The sequence below is a fragment of the Pogoniulus pusillus genome, chromosome 27, assembly GCF_015220805.1.
Source record: "Pogoniulus pusillus isolate bPogPus1 chromosome 27, bPogPus1.pri, whole genome shotgun sequence".
Taxonomy (NCBI): Eukaryota; Metazoa; Chordata; class Aves; order Piciformes; family Lybiidae; genus Pogoniulus; species Pogoniulus pusillus.
The window spans coordinates 17,834,276-17,858,251 of NC_087290.1; the positions used below are offsets into that span (position 1 = coordinate 17,834,276).

The window sequence follows — 23,976 nt, forward strand, 5'->3', positions numbered from 1 at the left end:
TCTTGAACACCTCCAGGGACAGCAACTCCACCACCTCTCTGGGCAGCCCATTCCAATGCCAATCACTCTCTCTGCCAACAACTTCCTCCTAACATCCAGCCTAGACCTCCCCTGGCACAACTTGAGGCTGTGTCCCCTTGCTCTGTTGCTGGTTGTCTGGCAGAAGAGCCCAACCTCACCTGGTTACAGCCTCCCTTCAGGTAGCTGTAGACAGCAATGAGGTCCCCCTTGAGCCTGCTCTTCTCCGGGCTGCACACCCCCAACTCCCTCAGCCTCTCCTCATAGGGTTTGTGTTCCAGGCCCCTCACCAGCTTCATTGCCCTTCTCTGGACACCTTCCAGCACCTCAACATCTCTCTTGAATTGAGGAGCCCAGAACTGGACACAGCACTCAAGGTGTGGCCTGACCAGTGTTAAGTACAGGGACAGAAGAACCTCCCTCGTCCTACTGGCCACACTGTTCCTGATGCAGGCCAGGATGCCATTGGCTCTCTTGGCCACCTGGGCACACTGCTGGCTCAGCTTCAGCCTACTATCCACCAGTACCCCCAGGTCCCTCTCTGCCTGGCTGCTCTCAGCCACTCTGTCCCCAGCCTGTAGTGCTGCTTGAGGTTCGTTGTGGCCAAAGTGTTGAACCCTGCACTTGGCCTTGTTCAGTCTCATCCCATTGGCCTCTGCCCACCCATCCAGCCTGTCTGGGTCCCTCTGCAGAGCTCTCCTACCTTCTAACAGATCAACAGCTGCTCCTAGCTTGGTGTCAGCAGTCCAATATACATGGAAAAGATACTTGGTGGTCAAAGTGAATACTTCTGCAAGATTTGTTCACAGTTTCCATTATATCATGAACTATTCTGACCATCTTTGAGTGCTTTCTGGTTGTCAGATATAATGAACTATTTCCTGTTTGCATTCTGATAATGTGATTATTTAATTCAGGGTTTCATATGATGAGGTTTTTATTATGGCCAGTGACCCCTTGGAAGGCTTTCATGAAGTGAACCTCGCTTCGCCTACTACGCCAGATCTTCTTGGAGTAACCGAGCCAGGGACTCAGGAACAAACTACCTCACCTAGTGTTATCTACAGGCCACATCCCTCTGTTGTGTCCTCCACACCGATCCAGCCCAATGCATTAAATGTTTCCGACCTTCCCACCCAACCTGTTTATTCATCTCCCAGGCAACTGAATTGTGCAGAAGGATCAGGTGTCAGGTAAGCTCTCTGCTTGCACTGCTGGTTTCTTGCACCCAAACTGTTTGTAATAGCATGAAAACTCTGTCTGTACTAAAATAATTTTGTGACACTGTGTCCATGATGATACAGTCAGCACCACTGCTGCCATTTCTGAAGGATTTCTTCTTGATGTAGTGTGTGAATAAAAGGAATTGTATCCTTCTCTTTTTTGCAGCACCAATGCTACCGACGCAGTGCTTTGTTCTACCTCTGGACCCCAGGGTGGGTCATTCAATCACAATAATGCCAGGAAGGAGAGCAATAACGTAGAGAGAGAGTTTTTGCAGGGTGCTCCAGTAGCAGATGTTGCTGAAGGAAATGAAGATATTTTTGGGTTGAGTGCAGACAGTTTATCTCACTTACGGAGCCCATCTGTACTGGAAATAAGAGAAAAGGGCTACGAGCGATTGAAAGAAGAACTTGCAAAGGCTCAGAGGGTAAGGCTCATTGTCTTGTTTCCTCCTGCTTTTTCTCTCTCTCTAAAGTGGTTTTAATATTGCAGAATGCTAGATGGGCCAGGAGGTGCAGTCTGAGTCTACCAATTTCTTTTACAGTATTGCTTTATGGAAAGTTTTCTGCATGATGGCTTAGAATCATTCCTCGATCATGTTTTTCTTTAGGGTTGCTGCCCGTGAAAAGCTCTTGCTGCACTGTGTGGTTAAACAGGCTTTTTCTTTGACAAGCAGATCCTTTATTTGGATATTCAAGAACAGGAGTGATTTTTCTGTCACTCCATTGTTACTGTATAAGTATTTATAGATGCTGATTATATACCTCTTGAATCTTTTTCTCCCAGAAGTGTAGCGAGTGTTATGGAATGTAGAAATGCTTTTAGAACAGAGCTACTTCTGATGGATAAGGGAATGCCTGCATAGAAAAGAAGCAATAAAGATGTCACTGGTGTTCTTTAGAGTTACTCTTCCACCATGCTTCAAATTGAATATGGACACATTTGAAGACACTGTGGCTCAGTTCATTAATATTTGTAAAGCGCTTTGTCTTGTTTGGATGGATGGTGCTATATAAATGCAAAGCCATTACTTGTCATTCACTCATCCCTCTGTGCTGAAATTTGTGAGTAGATTTTGTGCTCTTTGCATTTGTGCTCTTTTTCCTCTCCTTTACGTGGTTCCATCCTCGTTTAGACTTGAGCTGTCTCACCTTGTTTGAACTTGTTTTCCTGTTTGTCCCATGGTCTTGTCGAATGTAGTCATCAGTTCTGTCATAGCTGCATTTGTGCTTGTTAATGTGAATCTCAAATATGGACTCTACTATCACTTCTTTCTGTTGACTGTTTTGTTGCTGAGTAGTTGCCTCCCTTGCTAATGTGTTCAATTGCTTAGCATTTGAACACTGAGAGGAGGCATTAATGTGAGCCAAGTTGGAAGACCTTGCATGTGAATACATCATCTTAGCGGTGGTTAAACTTGGAGCCTTAGATTCTAAGAATAAATTACAGTTTAAACTTCAGAAAAGCTCTTCCAGCTCCTGACAGCTAAATACAAAGTAGAATATAGCACAGCTATATACAAAGATAAGGTACAAAGTACAGCTAACATACTTGAAAACCACAACTCGCTTCTGCTGCTGTTGCCTTGGTGTTATCTGGATGTCTTATGCCAGTGTATACCACTCTTGCCCTTAAAGATTTAAATGCTTTCTGATTCTGTCTGCAAATTACTAAGCTGCTTTTAAAGGAAGTAGCATAAGGGCTGCTAGGACATACTAACTACACGTCAGGTATTTTCACTCCCTTTGAGTCTTAACAAAACCAAGTTGGTGCTAACTTGAGGCTGCTGACATTGAAGTTCTTGCTAATTCTAAACCAAACAGTTTAGTTCTTACCAGTGTTATACTAAATTTGCACTCTCAGGGCTGCTTAGCAACACAGGAATCCTAGCAGGAGTCTTTCCAGACTGTACAACAGTAAAGCCTATTCCTGCTGTAGTATCTGCCTTCTTTAACTTCCTGTGGGAAAACTGCTGGCCTTTTCCATCCCTAACTCATCTCTGCTTGCTTTCTTCCTGAAGTCAGGACTGTTTGCCTAGAGCTCTACACTCTCTGCAGTACTCAATATGTCTTGCAGTCTTCAGGCTTCCATTTCTAAGTATATTCACTTTTGTCAGTAAGTACTTCATTAAAAAAATGGCAGGGATATAATTATTAAGTAGTGCCTGTGTGTAGCTGGTTGGTTCTTTGCATAATGCTTCTAAATTCTCTCTAAGTCTCTGTTGCTGTGTATTAGGAACAGTGAGAAAGCTGAGAATTGAATTTTGTGAGCTCTTTGAGCCTGGAAGCCTTAGAGATGACAGACTTCCAGGAGTAAAAAAGCACACACAAATTTGCTCTTTCACTTTTTGTTCTGAGTTTCTTATCCAAATTGTCTGTTGCTGTTACATACATTGAAGATTGATTTGAATTTGTTGTAGCTGTGATCAGAAAGGAAATAGTGGATCCTTAAGCTTAGAAACAGAACAGAAAGTGCATGCCTAGCTGGCAGCTCTTTGGAGGAAGGCTCTTGTGCTGTGCTGTGCTGTGCTGTGCTGCCAGGGCACACTGAAGTCAAGCACAACACAGGGAGCGAACCATAGAATGGTTTAAGTTGAGGGACCTCAAAGATCATCCAGCTCCAACCCCCTGCCATAGGCTGCTCTCAGCCACTCTGTCCCCAGCCTGTAGTCCTGCTGGGGGTTGTTGTGGCCAAAGTGCAGAACCCTGCACTTGGCCTTGTTCAGTCTCATCCCATTGGCCTCTGCCCACCCATCCAGCCTGTCTGGGTCCCTCTGCAGGGCTCTCCTACCTTCCAACAGATCAACATCTCTCCTAGCTTGGTATCAACAGTCCAACATAGGTGGAAAAGATATTTGGTGGTCAAAGTGAATACTTCTGCAAGATTTGTTCACTGTTTCATTGTATCATGAAATATTCTGACCATCTTTGAGTGCTTTCTAGTTGTCAGATACAATGAACTATTTCCTGTTTGCATTCTGATAATGTGATTATTTAATTCAGGGTTTCATATGATGAGGTTTTTATTATGGCCAGCTCCAAGCCCCTGCCATAGGCAGGGACACCTCCCACTTGATTAATTCCTATCTCTTTTTTTTTCATGTTTCTGCTTGGAATGCAACTTTTTTCTTACTGTGCTTGATTTTTGTTAATATTATTCTTTATAATTATGAAATATTTAGGGCATGTACCTGTTAGACATTTAAATAAGGTTCAGGAATAGAATCAGAGGGGGTTTTTTTGTGTGGTTTGTTTTGGGTTTGTGTCTTTTGTGTGTCTTGCATTTTTGAGGCTGTAGGCTTCTCAAAATGAGCAGCATTGCTGCCAAAATGGTTTGATTTTTGAGTAAAAATTTGTTTCTTGATGAGAGGCAGTTCTGTGGCAGCAGAGGTATCGTCAGGGCAGTGTTCTATACTAACAGAGCATAACTAGACAGGACATATTTTTGCCTTAAAATGTCACCATCATTAAACTGTCAGATTTTTCACTTTTTGTCGAGGCCTTTCAGGTGATGCTTACTTATTTTTCACTGGATACTTCAGTTTCTGGCTGGGATGAGATTGAACAAGGCCAAGTGCAGGGTTCAACACTTTGGCCACAACAGCCCCAAGCAGCACTACAGGCTGGGGACAGAGTGGCTGAGAGCAGCCAGGCAGAGAAGGACCTGGGGGTGCTGGTGGATAGTAGGCTGAAGCTGAGCCAGCAGTGTGCCCAGGTGGGCAGCAGAGCCAATGGCATCCTGGGCTGGCTCAGGAGCAGTGTGGGCAGCAGGACAAGGGAGGTTCTTCTGCCCCTGTGCTCAGCACTGGTCAGGCCACACCTTGAGTGCAGTGTCCAGTTCTGGGCTCCTCAATTCAAGAGAGATGTTGAGATGCTGGAAGGTGTCCAGAGAAGGGCAATGAAGCTGGTGAAAGGCCTGGAACGCAAACCCTGTGAGGAGAGGCTGAGGGAGCTGGGGGTGGGCAGGCTACAGAAGAGGAGGCTCAGGGCAGAGCTCATTGCTGTCTACAACTACCTGAAGGGAGGCTGTAGCCAGGTGGGGTTGGGCTCTTCTCCCAGGTACCCAGCAACAGAACGAGGGGACACAGTCTCAAGTTGTGCCAGGGCAAGTTCAGGCTGGATGTTGTTAGGAAGTTGTTGTCAGAGAGAGTGATTGGCATTGGAATGGGCTGCCCAGGGAGGTGGTGGAGTTGCTGTCCCTGGAGGTGTTCAAGAAAAGACTGGCTGGGGCACTTAGTGCCATGGTCTAGATGACTGGATAGGGCTGGGCACTAGGATGGAGTGGATGATCTTGGAGGTCTCTTCCAACCTGCTTGATTCTATGATTCTGCAAAGTGAAGCTGGAGAACCCTTGGTTTAGATGATCAGAACCATTCTGCATGTTTTACTATCCTTTTAAAAGCAGTACAGAAAGTGGGGGTGTTTAGAGGCTTACTGCTTCATTGCCTGGGACCTTATCTCCTCCTTTTCCCTGAGCATTTGCAGCTTTTTCTGCTGTGTTTCGACTGAGCTGTGTCACTGTGGTTGCTGGAGGTAGCTCAGCTGTGTCACTGTGATTACTGGAGGTAGCTCTGCTGTGTGTACATAATAGCTGAGGACTTGGTGGTGGTATTTTCAGATAGGATATTTCTTGCTGTGCAAGTTAAGTGTAGTGCTTGCAGAGGAATACCTTTTTGTTTGCTTTTCATCTTATTTAACCAGTAGATCTTCATTAACCAGTGCTGGAGTGTGTCCAGAGAAGGGCCACGGGGATGAGGTTGAAGCATCTCTCCTGTGGAGGCATACTGAGAGAGTTGGGGTGGTTCAGCTTGAAGAAAAGGCTCCAAGGAGACCTTACTGTGGCCTTCAAGTGTCTGAAGAGATGCATTACTTGTTTTTCTTTATCTGTTAATTGTTCCCACAATCAGGGGATGAGAAGCTCAACCTGAGCTGCCACTGCATATTTGCAGCCCAGAAAGCCAACCAGTTCTTAGACTGCGTCAAGAGAAGTGTGGCCAGTAGGATGAGAGAGGTAATTCTCACCCACTGAGACCCAGCCTGGATGGAGCACTGTCTCCAGTTCTGGAGCCCCTATTACAAGAAAGATGTGGAGGTGCTGGAATGTGTCTAGAGTAGGGACATGAGGATGGTCAGAGAGTTGAAGCACCTCTCTTATGGAGACAGGCTGAGATAGTGAGTTGGAGTTCTTCAGTTTGGAGAAGATAAGACTCAGATGAGACCTTATTATGGCATTCCAGTGTCTGAAAGGGGCTACAAGAAAGCTGGGGAGGGACTTCTTAGGGTATCAGGTAGTGATAGGTCTGAGGGGAATGGAGCAACACAAGAAGTGAGTAGATTATTGCAGGGGCTTCAGAGGATTTAATAGCTGGGAGGTAGAATGGGCATGTCTGCTGCTTTTCCCTTTTTCTCTCCATGCTTTTCTTTCTTGCAAGAGTTTCAAGGGTTTCATAAGCTGAGAAAGGGGGAATTCTTCTTTCAGATTCCTCCTTAAACTTCTCTGCAGATTGCCCCAGCATTCCTTCAGCCTTGGGATAGTACAGATGAGATTGGCCATGTCTAACACTTAACACTGCCAAATCCTTGTTAAAAACTTGCTGCAAAACTGCTGTGGTCAGGCCTTCACTGAGATTTTGGTGGCATAGACAAATGGTATTTTGAATTTCATTAAGTTGCTTTCATTTAATTACTGTTATATCTACATAAACAAGAGCAAGGTTATAATTACAGTGTAACTTTGGAGCTGTATTAGTTGCAAGGAGATACCTAAGATACAGTATTTATATTAAAATATGTTTTAAGAGCCTTTTAGAGCTAGACAAAGCTTATTTTTGTTTAAAGGATTATTTTAAGTGTCTGTTAAGGAGTGAGTAAGCAGAACTTGGATTCTGTCTTTCCCAACAATTAACTGCAGCTATGTGTTAAGTTACTTTAGTCCTCTGTCCCTTCAGGAAAAACAAACAACAACTTTTTAACTTCAAGAGTAATTTGGAAATGCTGATGTGTAGCTTAGAGTTCCTTTAGGTTGGCCTGGTGTGTTTCTGTCTAGCAGGAAAAAGCAGCTATGTGTGTGCAGCATTAACTAACTGTTTCTAGTGTTAAGATGAATGTTTTGAAAGGCTTTGTTTAGCAAAGGTTTTATGTTATCATTTATTTCTACCTACTACTTTCTCTCCCCTTTCCTTGTGGTATTAGCTTTAAAAGGCCAAATTGATACTCTTTTAAGTCAGAATAAATAACTTTCAATTTTCCATAGGAGCTGAAGTTAAAAGATGAAGAATGTGAAAGGCTTTCTAAAGTGCGAGATCAACTTGGACAGGAATTGGAAGAACTTACAGCTAGTCTGTTTGAGGTTTGTTGGAGTCTTCCATGTGATATCCTTCAAGGAAGCTGAGCCAGATGTTTGATGTAGAATCAGTATATTGTATGCCAAATTTACTTGCAACAAGCTTATGAAGGCATTTGTGTCCTGAAGACCTGGGTGTGTTGAAGTAGAGGCTTGAGAGCAAGCTTGGAGTCTTCTCATTTGGAAGAAAGAGACCTCATTGAGCTTGTCAGTCTGCCTAGGCATAAAATGAAGAAGATCAAGTACACCAGAAAGCTTAAAACTTAGTTAGGCTTTCTTTTTGGCATAACTGTTTTGAGACAGCTTCTGTCTGACAACAAGGCTATCTAGCTAAGAGCTAAATTTGGGGTTGCCATAGTGACTGCATGGTTAAAAAAACCCCACCAAACCCAAACTTGTTTCCCAATCAATGAAGGTAGCAAGGAGCCATTCAAAATCTGAAAGCATGGTTTGGGGGTCTGGCAGCATGCTACTCCCAGAGACCTGAAAAGAAACATGAACACTGGGATGCACCAGGCTGGAACCTGGTTACCAAGCAAGAAGCCTGACCTTTAAATGGGACTTTTATCACTTCAGAAAGAGGCAGTAGTGCTAGCAAAGACTGAGCTTGGATTGTACAGGGAAAAAAAATCATCTTAAATCCATGCCTGAAGCATGATCAGTTCTCATTTTATCCTAGGAGTATATATAGGAATGCTTAGAGGCTAAATTGTGATGCCTGTAACTGTTGGAATAAATTTCATAATCTGAAGATGACTTTTATATTTACCCATCTCTAAGTATTGGGTTTCAGCTTGTACATAAAAATACAACAGTAGGTAGGTTTTGGAAGCAGTATTTGAAACCTCTGCTGTTGAATTGGTGTAAAAGTGATGATTAAAACTGACATTAAAAAAAAGTAATCAAATATCAGAGTGCTCTGGGGGTTGGCAATGCATTTTATTTTGTCATCCTGGCAGGGAAACATTACTCAAAACCTTAAGCAGTTCCTCTCTGTAGGAGAATAAATGGGAAACTGCAGAGGTACTTTTTAGCATAAATGTTTGTGTGTGTTGGGAGGGGAGGAAAATATTGGGCAAGTGTTTTAAGTATAGAGGAATACAAAATCATCAGTGAAATTCTACATCATAACTCAGAACAGTGCATCAGTGTGTTTGGAATATAGCATATGAATAGTAATAACTGAAGTTTTGATGAGTCAGAAGTGTCATGGGCATGTCACCTGAGTTTTCTTTTGTGATTTGACTTCACTAAGAGTCCCTAAGCCTTTGTGATTTGACTTCACTAAGAGTCCCTAAGCCGAGCACAGTGTTGCGCTTTCTTGATGTTTGCACTGGAATCCCCAGCCCTTCAATTCATGTCCTGCTCTGATTTCTGCTAGTTTCAGTGACCATAGAAGTGGCTATACTAGCTTTTAATTTCTTTTTTTTTTTTTAGTGGAGGGTCAAGACTTGTTTTGCACAGCTGAGTTTCTGCATTTGATTCCATTAGACCACTGTAAGAGCACTGTAAATCCTGCCTTGCGTTCCAAGCCGCCTCACTGAGCGGCAGCTGCATGATCAGTGTTAAATGTATTTGTACACATTGTATAAATGTGTATGTTCCCATTCCTGCATGTGTCTGTTAAGACTTTTACAAAGCCATTACTATACAGCTGTGTTGTATGCCAGTGAGAGCCAGATCTTTTGGTATGAGGATGTATGAACTCTTTTGGTTTGCTTATATAGCGTCCAGATATGTGCTAGGCGCTTTACAGATATGAGAAGGATCCAATCCAGAGTAATTGAGCTGCTGACCCTGAGGTTTCAATCTCTGTTGCCTTCAGTAAGCACCAAGTAAGAACAGCAATTTGATCACAGGCACAAATTGCTGGGTCAGAGCCTGAACAAACTCATTCTGCAGACAAAAGGCTTAGAGGTATGAGGTAAAAGAATGTCTGAAGAAAAATCCCCCAGACCTTTTATGCTTTCTTCTTTATTGGCTTGGTTGTGGTTCTTTACTTGGATTGGTTGTTAGTGCTTTTTTTTTTTCTTCTACTCAAATGTTTATTATTCCACAGATTACTTTTAAGCTGCTGCTTTGTCTGTTTTATTGTTGGTAAGAGTAAACTTCATAGCTGCCTGACTGGTTCCTTCATGCAGAAATTTACAGTTGACTGAGACTGGTTATTCTGCCTAGAAGGGAGAAGTTCTCTTGAATGAGCTGCTGTGCCCATGTTACTTTTGGTGCTACTTGGTTGAGTCTTTCTCTTGGGGTCATGGGATCACAGAATCACAGCACCATGCAGGCTGCCAAAGCCCCTCAGGAGCACCAAGCCCAACCTAGAACCCTACTCTACGAGATTCATCTTAAACCATATCCCCAAGCACCACATCCAAACCACCCTGAAACACAGCCAGGCTGGGGGACTCCACCTCCCTGAGCATCTCATTCCAGTCCCTGACCACTCTCTCCATGAAAAACTTTTTCCTAATGTCCAATCTAAACCTCCCCAGCCTCAGCTTGAGGCCATTCCCCCTTGTTCTGTCTCTAAGTACCTGTGAGCAGAGCCCAGCAGCAGCCTCTTCACAATGTCCTTTCAGGTAGCTGTAGGCAGCCATGAGCTCTGCCCTCAGCCTCCTCTGTTACACACTGCCCATCCCCAGCTCCTTCAGTCACTCATATGTTTTATTCTCCAGGCCCTCCACCAGCTTTGTCGCCCTCCTCTGGACCTGCTTCAGCTCCTCCACATCTGTCTTGTGTTGAGGTGCCCAAAACTGAACACAGTACTCAAGGTGTGGCCTTACCAGCAGTGAGTCCAAGGGGACAATCCCCTCCCTGCTCCTGCTGGCCACAGCATTTCTGATCCCAGCCAGGATGCCATTGGCTTTCTTGGCCACCTGGGCACACTGCTGGCTCACATTCAGCTCCTGTCTATTACAGCCCCCAGATCCCTTTCTGCCAGCAGCTCTCCAGCCACACTGCCCCAAGCCTGTAGCATTGCTTGAGGTTGTTGTGCCCCAAGTGCAGGGCCTGGCACTTGGCCTTGTTGCAACTCATCACATGAATGTTGGCCCATGGATCTCAGCCTATCCAAGTCCCTCTGCAGAGCCTCTCTACCCTCATTCACATCAACACTGCCACCTAATTTTGTGTCAAGGAGCTTGGCAGCCACCAGCCATGACTGGATCATGAAGAGGTATTCTTCCTGTTGGGGCAGGGTGGGTGAAGTTGTTGAATTTCGAGGCTCAGAACCAAGGAGCATAAACTTGATGGGGGCAGCAAAGAACCCAAATGATAGATTTGCAGGTTATGTGTTTGGTATGGATTTATTTCACACTGTTGCACAGCTTATTACTCGTGAGTAGTCTTCATGAAGCAAAAGTATGTCCTTAGCTGTTTGGTTTTTTTTTAACTGGTCCTTCTAAATTTCTGTGAAGCATTTACACTAACCCAACATTTTTCATAGGAAGCACACAAAATGGTCAAAGAAGCTAATGTCAAACAAGCTGCAGCTGAAAAGCAGTTAAAAGAAGCACAAGGAAAAGTGAGTTTGCTTTTTTTTTCTCCCCCTACATGGTTAAAGATCCAAAGTGTGAATCATAAAAGATGTAAAGAGAGCATTGCTTGTAAATGTTGTTAAAGTCACTACTGAGATGTTTTGTCTTGCTCTGACATATTCTTTGCTAACACCTATGGGCATGGCTGGCTTTTCAGCATGTGGAATTTTGAGCTGAACAAAGATAACTGGAAGCTTTATTAAATGGCTTAAGCTTAATAGCATAATTTTGTTTGTTAATTGCTTTGTTTTCCCTCTCCTCCAAAGATTGATGTCCTCCAGGCTGAAGTAGCAGCGTTGAAAACATTGGTGCTGTCGACTTCACCAACATCTCCAACTAAAGAGTTCCAGTCTAGTGGAAAAACTTTTAAGAAAGGCCATGCAAGAAACAAGAGTACAAGCAGTGCTATGGGGGGCAGTCATCAGGACCTTACCATGATGCAGCCAATTGTAAAGGACTGCAAAGAGGTAACATTGCAAGAACTGACCTCTTTTTACTGTTAAGGTGGCCTTATCGTCTTGTTTTGCTCTCAGTAAGCCTAGTATAGAATCCCACAATTGTCAGGGCTAGAAGGGACTTAGAAGATCCCTTCCCCTGGAAGGGACCTCAAGTTCAACCCTTGTACCATGGGCAGGGATAGATCAGGTTGCCCAGAGCCATATCCAGCTTGGCCTTAAAAACATCCAGGGATGAGGCTTCCACCACCTCCCTGGGCAACCTGTGCCAGTGTCTCACCACCCTTATGATGAAGAACTTCTTCCTAACCTATATTCAACCTTTATGTAATAATGACTGTCTTTAGAGATGTTTTTTTCATGAAAAAAAGGATTTTTTCTTAATGCAAATAGCTGGTGCTTTTCCCAAGTCTTACTTACCTTGAAGTTGTGGGAGATGAGATACTTGAAATATTGGAAAGAATTAAAAAAGAGAAGAAAAAGAAGACTACAGTGGGAGTGAATGAGTCCTAGTGCCTTTTGCACAGTTCATCACCAAAAGTTCATAAACTTCCATAAATGTTTCATAAACTCTCATTAAAAAGAGGAAGAGTAATTTTGTAGGTCTATAATGGGTGAAAGAGGCCAGGATCACAAGATCACAGGATGTTAGGGGTTGGAAGGGACCTCTGGAGATCTTTCAGTCCAAACCCCTGCCACAGCAGAAGCAGAGAATCTAGCACAGGTTACACAGGAACACATCCAGACAGGGCTGGAAAGGCAGCCTGTACCAGGGCTTTGTCACCCTAACAGTCGAGAAGTTCTTCCTTATGGAACTTCCTGTGTTGCAGTTTCCATCCCTTGCTCCTTGTCCTATGGCAGGGCACAAGTGAGCAGAGGCTGTCCCTGTCTCTTCCTTCCTGACCCCTCAGCCCTCACCTACTGATATCCATTGCTCAGATCCCCTCTCAGCCTTCTCCTCTGCAGACTAAGCAGCCCCAGGGCTCTCAGCCTTTCCTCACCAGGCAGTGCTGCAGCCCCTTCAGCATCCTCGAAGCCCTCCCTTGGACTCTCTCTGGTAGATCCCTGTCCCTCCTGAACTGGGAAGCCCACAACTGGATGCAGTATTCCAGGTGGGGCCTCACCAGGGCAGAAGAGGGGAGGAGAACCTCCATTGATCTGCTGGAGACACCCTTTTCTCAGTGCAGCCCAGGATACTATTGGTCTTCTTGGCCACAAGGGCACAGGGGAAAAGCAGAATCGGTGATTTAGTAGGGAATGGGAGGATGATTACTGCTGGAGCTGCAGAGGAGCCTGTGATTTTATTGTTTTTTAATCTACTCATGTAATTGAAAATGAGGAAGTAATTAGGAGACAGGTTGGTGTTTGAGTCCTTGGAGTGATTGTAGCAAAATGAGGAGCTGAGAAGTATCTTTTGATATTGAGTGGTTAGCAGAACAGCAAATGATATCGAGCATCAGTAACTGGGAAATGAGGTGTCTAGGGAAAAACTGCAACTCCAGCAGACATGAGATTGTGAACTTAGAAATAGCAACGTTGTGCTGGGAAAAAAAGTAGTGTAATGCTCTGGAAACACCATCTCAGTGATGGTCAGAGCCTTAGGAAGTGTTAAGAATAAATATCAAAAGCAAAAGGCATTGTGCAGCTGTTTAAACATGTAGTAAGTGTGTGCCTGTGTGTGCAGGTAGGACATCTTCATCTCAAAAGAGACACAATGAAAATGAGGAAGTGTGACATGGTCATGGAAGCATTTCTGTGCAGAGACAGACTCTTGGGGTAGAACAAAAGTCTGTACAGTCACAGGTTGACAAAGGTGAATGGTGAACAAATACTAATCACAGAATCAGGGTTGGAAGGGACCTCCAGAGCTCAGCCAGTCCAACCCCCCTGCCAGAGCAGGAGCACCTAAAACAGATCACACAGCAACACATCCAGACAGCTCTTGAATATCTTCAGAGAGGGAGACTCCACAACCCCCCCGGGCAGCCTGTGCCAGGCTTCTGGCACCCTCACAATGGAAAAAAAATTCCATATATTTCCATGGCCCTTCCTATGCCTCAATTCCAACCCATTGCCCCTTGGCCTGGCACTGGGCATCACCCAGCAGAGCCTGGCTCCAGCCTCCTGCCACTCACCTTTACATTTTCATAACCATTCCTGAGGTCTCCCCTCAGGCTTTTCCTCTCCCAGGAGCACAGCCCCAGCTCCCTCAGGCTCTCCTCCTAAGGAAGCTCTTCAATATTAATGATCTCTTGTAACAGGATCATTCTGGAAGCTATAAGGAAAGTAATTTTCAGTCAATACCTAATGAAACTTTACAACTCATTGTCACGAGGCAGCACAGTTGAAAACACCAATGTGTTTGAACTGCACTCATGCCAAGTGACAAAAAGAAAAGCCTGTCAAGTTATAGAGAAGCTAGATAATGACATTTGACTCAGGAAGCTTCTGTAACTGCAGGTTGCTAGAATCTGGGGGGCTGTGAAATGAAGACTTGGCAGTGTCTTCTCATACTGCTCTGCAGCCTTAATTTCTTGGGGAGAGAAAGTGGTGTGAAGGGCATGGTGCAGAATGTCCAGGTGCCTGACATTTTACTTTAGTTCAGTCTTCTTTTGGTCAGCTGCATGCTTTGAGGCTGCCTGAGGCTGCCTCAAGCAGGGGACTGTTCCTGTCAGTGACAGCCCAGGGAATCAGTAAGAAACACACAGATTTTTCCACTCAGTGGAACTTGAGTCTTTCTGTCTCTTCTGAGCAGGAGTATTTGATGGGGTGTGACAGGGGATGAGGAGAGCAAGTCTGCCCCTGGCATGGTGGTTAGGACATTGTTGTAAGCCTTCCCTACTGCTTTCATTATTCAGTGTTAGGTGGATTTGTTCAGTGCTTTGGCTCATTGTTGATCTAAGGTAAATGTTGTAGCAGTTCTGGGAGCTGGGTCTGAAATCCCTGCCTAGTTCTGTCCCCTTCTTGCTAAATGTTCTTGCCACAGCTTTAGGTTATCCTTTGCTTCCTTCTCTTCTGATCGAGAGTGACTGCGACTACCCTTGCTCAGGGGTAGGTAGTGCTCTCGTGGTGTGGGGAATATTGCTTTGGACCCTTACAGAGAGAGCCTACCCCAGAGAATCACAGAATGGTTCAGGTTGGAAGAGACCTCAAAGCTCAGCCAGTTCCAACCCCCTGCCATAGGCAGGGATACCTCCCACTAGAACAGATCACTCAAGGCCCCATCCAGCCTGGCCTTGGACACCTCCAAGGAGGGAGCTGCCACAACCTCCCTGGGCAACCTGTGCCAGTGTCTCACCACCCTCACTGCAAACAGCTTCTTCCTAACATCCACTTTCAATCTCCCCTTTGCCAGTTCAAACCTATTCCTCCTCCTATCATTCCAAGACCTTGTCAGTAGTCCCTCCCCATCCCTTCTGAAGCCCCCTTCAGATACTGCAAGGCCACTCCAAGTTCTCCTCCAAGCCTTCTCCAGGCTGTAGAACCCCAACTCCCATAGCCTGCCCTCATAGCAGAGCTGCTGCAGTCCTCTGAGCATCTTGGTGGCCTCCTCTGGACTGGCTCCAACAGTTCATGTCCTTCTTGTGTTGAGGGCTCCAGAACTGCACACAGGACTCCAGGTGTGGTCTGACAAGAGCAGAACTTTGGATTTTGAGATGTTGGATGGAGCTGTGTGCAAACAACTCACAGGTGGAGTGTAGGCAGAGTTAGAGTGGCCTTAGTCCACTCTAAATTACAGTGGAGCTAGATGGGTGAAAACATCCCAGAGAAGTACTTCTAGCATAGGGGAGTAGTCTTTAGGATAAGTGGACTTGTCTAATTCAGGTAGTAAGAGGATTTAGGCAAGCTGGATAGCTACCTGGATCTTAGGCAGGCAGGTGGCATCTACTCTGTGCATGTAATGCATCAGTGTTTGAAGAGCTGCAGTGTTGTATATTACTGTAAATCAGAATCTGTACTCAGAAGTATTCTGACAATTGGCTGCATGTTGAATTGCTTTGGTCTGGTGAAAGTGCAGGTAAAGACAGGGAGAAGGTACACATAACAGTGTAGCTTGGAAAGGAAGAGCATCAAGCTGTGTCCACTGAGCAGGTTTGTCAAGCAGCTTCTTTATGAATTGCAGGTTTGGGGAAGATTGAGGTGGAACTAGAAAATAACCAAGTTAATAAGAACCCCATCTTTGTTTTTTTCAGACTCACAGAGCACAAATCAAAAATCACTTCCTTTTTCCTGCTCATGTCTCTTGATTGTATTAATTTTCAAGCCAGGCCTGAGATGAGTTTTAAAGTATGAGAAATGTTCCTTTAGGGAGCAAGTTACACCTATTGAATTGCATCTGTACAATGAGGTTGGTGGCTTAGCAACTAGAACCTTTTATGGACTACCTTTATTAGAGTGATTGCTCCTGATTGCACCTGAGTGTAAGGTGAGGATCTCTAATGGAAAACAAATTTGCCAGTCTGAGGTTTGTGTCGATTCAGAGGCAACAGAAATGACAAAAGAGCTCTCCAAAATATTGATGTAAAGGAAAGGCAAAGTGCTGGCAGCTCAGAGGAGGAGTAATGCATGGGGAAAGAATAAAAGGCTGAAAGAGGTTGGTTCAGAGCAGTGTGCTCTAACTTTCAGCATATGTTATTTGCCCTCTTTCATTGTCTCAGCCATGGTATTAGTTTTTAATACTAAAAAAAAATGGAAACCACATCCTGCTTTGTCTTTAGCCTGCAGTGTATGTCCCTTCCTATAGTTTTAGGTTCAATAGAACAGTCTGGGTTGGGAGGGACCTCCAAAGGTCATCTAGTCCGGCTCCCTCTGCACTTAGCAGGGACATCATCAACTACATCAGGTTGCCCACAACACCGTCCAGCCTCACCTGCAGTATCTCCAGGGATGGGCCCCAACTCCCTTCCTGGACAACCTGTTGCAGTGTTCCACCACCCTCATGCTGCAGAACCTCTCCCTAACATCCAGTCTCTATCTGCTCTGCTCTGGTTTGAAGCCATTGCCCTCGTCCTGTCCCTGCAGCCCTTTGCAGAGTCTCTCTGCAGCCTTCTTGCAGCCCCCTTCAGGTACTGGCAGGCTGCTGTGAGGTCTCTCTGGAGCCTCCTCTTCTGCAGGCTGCACACCCCCAGCTCCCTCAGCCTGGCTTTGTCGCAGAGCTGCTCCAACCCCCTGACCATTTTCTTGGTCTCCTCTGGACCTGCTCCATCAGCTCCATGTCCTTCCTGTACAGAGGCCTCTATAACTGGATGCAGTCAGCAGCAATGAGCCAAGGAGCAATGGATGCAAACTGGAACAGAGAAAGTTGCAGCTCATCATGAGGAAAAACTTTGCAGTGAGGGTGACAGATCCCTGGAATAGGCTGCCCAGAGAGATTGTGGAGTCTTCTCTGGAGACCTTCCAAACGCACCTGGCTGCATTCCTGTGTGGACTGTCCTGGGTGATGCTGCTTTGGCAGGGGGTGTGGACTGGATGCTCTCTGGAGGTCCTTTCCAAGCTCTAACACTGTGTGACTCTGTGATTATTTGCCTGTAGATACTTACAAATGACAGACACCAGCTGTGGTAACTGCAGTACTAAAACGTGTGAATCTTTGTGTCCTAGGCTGATCTGTCTTTGTACAACGAGTTCAGATCTTGGAAGGATGAGCCTACACTGGACAGAACCTGCCCTTTCTTGGACAAAATCTACAGAGAAGATATTTTTCCATGTTTAACCTTCTCAAAAAGTGAGGTAATGGAAATAGCCTGAACGGGATCACTGCCACTTTTCTCTTCAATATGTGACATTAAGCTAATAGACTGTGTGTGAAGTTTTGTTTCCTCTTTGGTTTTGTTTTCCTCATTATGCTATTCCAGATAGGGCCTTTTATTTTTTTAGGTCTCCTCCTTTGGATGCTGCTGCTTTCTGGCACAATTTGATGTTGGTAGGAATGGTTTGTGGGTTGTTTTTTTTCCCCTCCCCTCTTCATATCTGAACTGTCACAGCCTCTTGTTTATACAGGTGGCAGTAGAGGTCAATACATTTAATTTTATGGACTGTTTTTCCTCTGGTATCAATCAGAACAGGCTGCAAGCACAGTCTGGGTGTTTTCTGTGTGCTATTTGGAGCTTAGCTGGGATATTGTAGTGAGAGGAATTAGATGCTAGGCTGTGAAAAGGAAACAGTGGTGATGTCTGCTGCACTCATAGCCTTGCTGAGATGTGAAAAAAACAAGAGCATAAATATAGATAACAGAGTTGTTCTTTAGCTTTGGCTGCCTCCCTTCTCTCTCCCTAACCTGCTGTCTGTGTAACTAATCCTTCTGCTTCCTAACCCCCCTGGCTGACCCTCCAAACTCACCCTGAATGTAAGGCAAAGTCTGGGATAAGGTAGAGGGGTGAAAAGGAGGTGGAAGGGTGTTTGAGAGCCCTCCTGGGGACTCTGGTTTCTGGGAGAGCTGTTGTGTTCCTCTGTTACCTTTTTAACTTGGATATTCCTGTCTACAGCTGTATATGTTGTAAATATCTGCCTGTATATTCTCCTAAGCTGTAAATATAAAGCTCCATTCTAATTTGCAGCTCAGCTGAGTCTAGTCTGGGTGATTTTCTTAAAGGCTGGGGGTGAATAACACCCAAAGCATCACATTCTGGAAGAGTGGTTTGAATTGCAAGCATTAGACACTCTGGGATTTTATGTTTAGGAATAAGGTCTTTGATGAAATGAATGACAAGTCTTTTTTTCCCCTTGTGTTATTCCCACACCACCTGCAGTAGAGAGGAAAGATTGGAGTTTTACCTATCCTGGGAATAATGGGAAACTCATTTTGGCTTCAACTGCTTTGCTTCTTGTTCTTGGGTAGCGTTTACAGGTTGTAGTTGTGCCATTGTTCACTAGGAGGAAGGGACCTTATTCTTAGATCCCTACTGAACTAAGAACACATCTTAAAGCCCCTCAGTCTTATTTTTTACCCCCAGTAGAATGAAATACTTCACATGGAAGAGGCTGTACTTTCTGCATCACTTTTACCCATTCTTTTCAGGAGGTGTTACCTTTTTCCCCCTTGCTTTCCCATCTGCTGGTACTTGCTGACCACCAGCATTGCACAGTCTTGTAGTGAATTGCTTAGCAATTCATTCTGGTTGGTATCCAGCATCACATCAGCCTCTCCCACTGAAAACTTAACTTGGTTGCTATGGAAATCAGATTGTTTCTGCAGTGTATCTATAAGTAGGCCATCCTGCTATGTTTCCCAGCAACTTCATTTTGATTCATTTGTGTATTCTTTTTTCTGCTTCAGTGATGATATAATTACTGGAGATTTGTATTTCCTCCAAAGGAACAAATGAGGCTTCTAGGACTTGTCAGTTGTTATCAGTTACTGTTTCTAGCTACTGTGCCTAGTGACCAGTTTCTGTTTTCACTTGAATGTCAGTAAACTAATGTGTGCTTAGACCAAACAAACTGCACAGGCATTGTGCTTTGGAATAGTTGGGAAGGCAGCTATAGGAATAGGTGGAAGTATTGCATTGACTCTCAGTAGCCTCTTGTGTATGCATGTAGTTTGTTTGGTTTGCTCTGGAGTGGGGGATGGCAAAAGAGGAGAACAGAAAGCAGACACAGAATTACTTACAACATAAATGACACCACCTTATTGTAAAACAACTAATGGCTGTTACTTGTCCACATTCAAAGGGCAGTCTTGGGCAAGTGCTGAGCAAAACAAGCATGTTTCTAGTGTCTTCTGATGGTGTGTTCATAAAGAATTAGCACAAAGAACCTGGGCAATGTGGCACTTTGCATCCTGGAGAAGCTGTTTGGAAAAGCTGGAGCTGGCCTCTCTGTTGTGTTGCCTTCTGTATTTTGTTTAGTCTCACTAGCTTGAACACATCTCTAAAGCTCTCTTGGGCTGAAACACAGTGACATAGTCTTTTCCTTTTCTTTCTTTGCAAGATAGTGTGCCACATCATTTTGGGCTTCCATAGACTGTAATCAAATCAGAGCAGTGTTTTAGACTAAAGAGAATGTGTGCTCTGTTCAGTCTGTGACACGAACACTGCCTGCATGAATGCATTGGTATGAATGTGTTATTTGGGCTTATGAAGGATGACAGAAAATACAGTTAGTGTTTGAAACATGCTTCACTACATTCCCAGCTGTAAAGGCAGTTCTCTTGCCTCAGGGAAGGCAGGGTTATTTGGAGGGCAGAACTGAAGCAGGAGCTTGGAAATGCAAAAAGCAAAATCTCGTTTGTAATTGAATTTCTTTTTGGTAAGTTGAATTTTTTTCCAGAAGAAGAAATATGTCACTGCTTTGAGGTAACACAGAGCTGTTTTTAACTGCTTTCTAAAATTTCTCTTGCAGTTGGCCTCAGCTGTTCTGGAAGCTGTTGAAAACAACACTCTGAGCATTGAACCTGTTGGCTTGCAACCTGTTCGGTTTGTGAAAGCTTCTGCAGTTGAATGTGGAGGACCAAAGTATGTTGAGCTAACAGGCAGAGGGGGGAATCTTGACTCTTTAGCTCTTGGATTGAGAAAACTGCTGTCACCTCATCATTTTAGTCCCATCTGTATGTTCTCAAGGCTGTTTCCTAAAGTCTAAGGCTTCAAGGCTGCTGTTACAAAATGCCATGGGGAAAGTAAGCAACAAATAAATTAAGCCTTAAAATAGAGTAATACAGATCAAACCTTTTAAGAGAGAGGTTCTTACTTCACTTATGACACACTGACCACAAAAGTAGGATTCATTTCCTTGGAGAAGCCCATCCTGATACTTGAAACAGGTACTTTTGAACTAGGGAAAGCAGCATGAGAGAAACAGGTACTGAAGTCAGGGAGGCTTAGCGTTGGACATCTAGATTCTGTGGCACAAGAAGTGAAGAACATACTAGCACACTGACAAAGGTAGCTGAACTGTTTGAGAGGAGATATGTAGAGTCTGTCCTCTGAACTTGAGCTGCAACGAGGCCAAGTGCCAGGTCCTGTGCTTGGGCCACAACAACCTCAAGCAGTGCTACAGGCCTGGGGCAGTGTGGCTGAAGAGCTGCTGGCAGAAAGGGATCTGGGGACTGTAACAGGCAGGAGCTGAATGTGAGCCATCAGTGTGCCCAGGTGGCCAAGAAAGCCAATGGCATCCTGTCTGGGATCAGAAATGCTGTGGCCAGCAGGAGCAGGGAGGGGATTGTCCCCTTGGACTCACTGCTGGTGAAGCCACACCTCGAGTACTGTGTTCAGTTTTGGGCACCTCAATACAAGAGAGCTGTGGAGGTGCTGGAGGCAGTGCAGAGGAGGGCAAGAAAGCTGGGGAAGAGCCTGGGGAATAAATCTGATGAGGAGTGACTGAGGGACTTGAGGATGGTTGGTGTGAAACAGAGGAGGCTGAGGGGCACTGGAATGAGCTGCCCGGGGAGGTGGTGGAGTCCCCAACCCTGGCTGTGTTTCAGGATGGTTTGTCTGTGGTGCTTGGGGCTATGCTTTAGGGTGCACCTTGCAGAGTAGGGATATGGGTTGGGCTTGGGGATCCTGAAGGGCTTTGCCAGCCTGAGTGTTTCTGTGATAATACAGCAGATAATAACCCAGCAGCAAAACAGAGAGTGGAGAGCTGTGGTAATAGTGAGGAGAGGTTCTTGACACACAGAAGTTATGGGAAGGTGCCCCTGCTGGCGTGCAGTAAGTGCTGCCTCAAGGAAGGACAGCTGGATTTTCCCCATGGGGCTGGAGTGATTGTCTCCCGGGGAGCAAAGCTCTGTGCTGCGTGTGCAGTGCAGAACAGAGTCATTAGCAGCAACTGTCAGGCCAGCATTTAGCCTGGTGTGATGGTAGATAAGGCAGAGAAGGTAATTCTGCATTCAGAAGGAAAAAAGAGCTTTCCTAGGGCTGAAAGTCTCTCCTCACAACAGCTTGCCTGACCTCGCCATCAGCTGGCTTTGGCTGCTGTAGGATTGCTTGGGTCAGTGGAGCACTGTCGTTCCTCATAAGCATCCTGCACCTGGGGAGGAGTAGTAAGCTGCACCAGTACAGGCTGGGAGGTGATCTGCTGGAGGGTAGCCCTGTGGAGAGGGACTTGGGAGTGCTTGTGGATAACGAGTTCTGCATGGGACAGCAACGTGCCCTTGTGGGCAAGAGAGCCAATGGAATCCTGGGGGGCGTTAGGAAGAGTGTCCAGCAGATTGAGGGAGGCTCTCCTCCCGCTCTGCTCTGCCCTGGTGAGACCTTATCTTGAGTACTGCCTTCAGTTTTGGGCTCCCCAGTTGAAAAGGGACAGGGATCTGCTGGAGAGGGCCCAATGGAGGGCTATGAGGATGATGAGGGGACTGGAGCACTGCCTGATGAGGGGAGGCTGAGAGACCTGGGGCTGTTAGTCTGGAGAAGAGAAGACTGTGAGGGGATTGAATCAATGTTTATCAGTATCTGAGGGCTGGGGGTCAGGAGGTGGGGACAGGCTCTGCTCACTGCTCCCTGGAATATGACAAGCAGCAATGGATGGAAGCTGCAGCACAGGAGGTTCCAGCTCAGCACAAGGGGGAACTTGTTGACTGGAAGGGTCCCAGAGCACTGGCACAGGCTGCCCAGAGAGGTTGTGGAGTCTCCTCTGGAGCCTTTCAAGGCCTGCCTGGATGTGTTCCTGTGTGACCTGATCTAGATTGTATGGTCCTGCTGTGGCAGTGGGGGTGGACTGGATGATCTCTTTGGGTCCCTTCCAACTCCTGACATCTGTGATCCTGTGTGGTGTACACTGTTCAGTTTCCTCCTGTCTTACCTGTGCACCAGCTGTAGGCCATTTCAGAGTACCTCAGAGCCACTGTTTAGAACCAGAGAGGCTCAGTCATTTTTGTTTCACTTTTGAAAGGCTGCTGGTTCTTAGGCTCACTGACTGACTTTGCAAGCTGGAGACAAAAGGGAGAGAAGCCAGCAGCTTTTAAAGTCAATGAAACAGTGGATGCCATGACAACCCTGCTCAGCTGAGAGGCTGCAGCAGGCATTCCAGATCCATTCAAAATCCTGCTTTGTTTATGTTTCCTGAGATTGGATTAACAGTCTGGAGTCTTCACAGAGATTCAACCCTTTTTCTAATCTTAAAAATTTCAAATCTGATCTAGTGGAAGGTGTCCCTGTCCATGGCACAGGGGCTGGAATGAAATATGATCCTTAGGGTTGCTTCCAGTTCTGGGATTCAGTGATCATAGAATGGTTTAGGTTGGAAGGGACCTCAAAGCTCAGCCAGTTCCAGCTCTGAACTAGAACAGGTTGCTCAAGGCCTCATCCAACCTGGCCTTCAAACACCTTCGGGGAGGTTGTGGAGCACAGAAGCACCCAATGTGATATTTGATCCCATTCTGTGCTTCTGTGCTCCACAACCTCCCTGGGCAACCTGTGCCAGTGTCTCACCACCCTCACTGCAAACAACTTCTTCCTAACATCCACTTTCAATCTCCCCTCTGCCAGTTCAAACCCATTCCTCCTCATCCTTTCATTCCAAGACCTTGCCAATAGTCCCAGCCCAGCAATGCCATTAACAGCTTTGAACACATGCAAGTGTTTCTATGTTCATGCCAGACTTGTTGATCAAATCATCCAAACTTTATGCCTTGTAGGAAGTGTGCTCTCAGCGGGCAAAGCAAGTCATGCAAGCATAGAATCAAGTTAGGAGATTCAAGCAGTTATTACTACATCTCTCCTTTCTGTCGGTACAGGGTAAGTAGATTTACTCTGATCTCACTTGGAGTAGTTCTGTCTTTTGTTCTGTCTGTACCATTATACAAACCCATATTAACTACCACTGTTTTTTGCCCATGGGTTCAGATCACTTCTGTGTGTAACTTCTTTACGTATATTCGATACATCCAACAAGGACTGTTGAAGCAGCAAGATGGTGAGTAGGAAATTGCATTTGGCATGTATGAGTAGACCCTTTGCCTAGTGCATGTGCCTAAAACTTGCTGTCTGTGCACAGGAGCAGCGACTTCACATTTCAGGAAAGCTATTTGGTAGGAGTCACTTTTGTGATTGCAAGACTTTGGTCCTGTTCTCAGGGCTCCGCAGCCGTCAGTGCAGGAAGGACATGGAGCTGATGGAACAAGTCCAGAGGAGGCCATGAAAATGCTCAGGGGGTTGGAGCAGCTCTGCTACAGAGCCAGGCTGAGGGAGCTGGAGGTGTTCAGCCTGGAGAAGAGGAGGCTCTGGGGAGACCTCACAGCAGCCTGCTAGTAGCTGAAGGGGGCTACAAGAAGGCTGCAAAGAGACTGTTTGCAAAGGGCTGCAGGGACAGGACAAGGGCAATGGCTTCAAACTAGAGCAGAGCAGATTAAGACTGATGTTAGGGTCAGGTTCTGCACCACCATGAGGGTGGTGGAACACTGGAACAGGTTGCCTAGGGAGGTGGTTGAGGCCCCACCCCTAAAGATATTGAAGGTGAGGCTGGAC

General features: G+C 45.5%; 1 protein-coding gene across 2 annotated transcripts in view; it reads left to right on the top strand.

Moving 5' to 3' along the window:
• The window catches only part of RAB3IP (RAB3A interacting protein), a 36,644-nt gene that overhangs the window by 11,692 nt on the left and 976 nt on the right, over positions 1 to 23,976 (top strand). The window contains exons 2-10 of one of the 2 annotated variants that reach the window (XM_064166140.1): positions 936 to 1,211; positions 1,408 to 1,669; positions 7,495 to 7,590; positions 11,033 to 11,110; positions 11,390 to 11,590; positions 17,180 to 17,308; positions 19,919 to 20,031; positions 23,148 to 23,247; positions 23,356 to 23,425. In XM_064166140.1, coding sequence (XP_064022210.1) covers positions 961 to 1,211; positions 1,408 to 1,669; positions 7,495 to 7,590; positions 11,033 to 11,110; positions 11,390 to 11,590; positions 17,180 to 17,308; positions 19,919 to 20,031; positions 23,148 to 23,247; positions 23,356 to 23,425 — 1,300 coding nt within the window. In that variant the 5' untranslated portion in view covers positions 936 to 960. The remainder of the gene's footprint in view (positions 1 to 935; positions 1,212 to 1,407; positions 1,670 to 7,494; positions 7,591 to 11,032; positions 11,111 to 11,389; positions 11,591 to 17,179; positions 17,309 to 19,918; positions 20,032 to 23,147; positions 23,248 to 23,355; positions 23,426 to 23,976) is intronic. The other variant, XM_064166141.1, reaches the window with a different exon arrangement.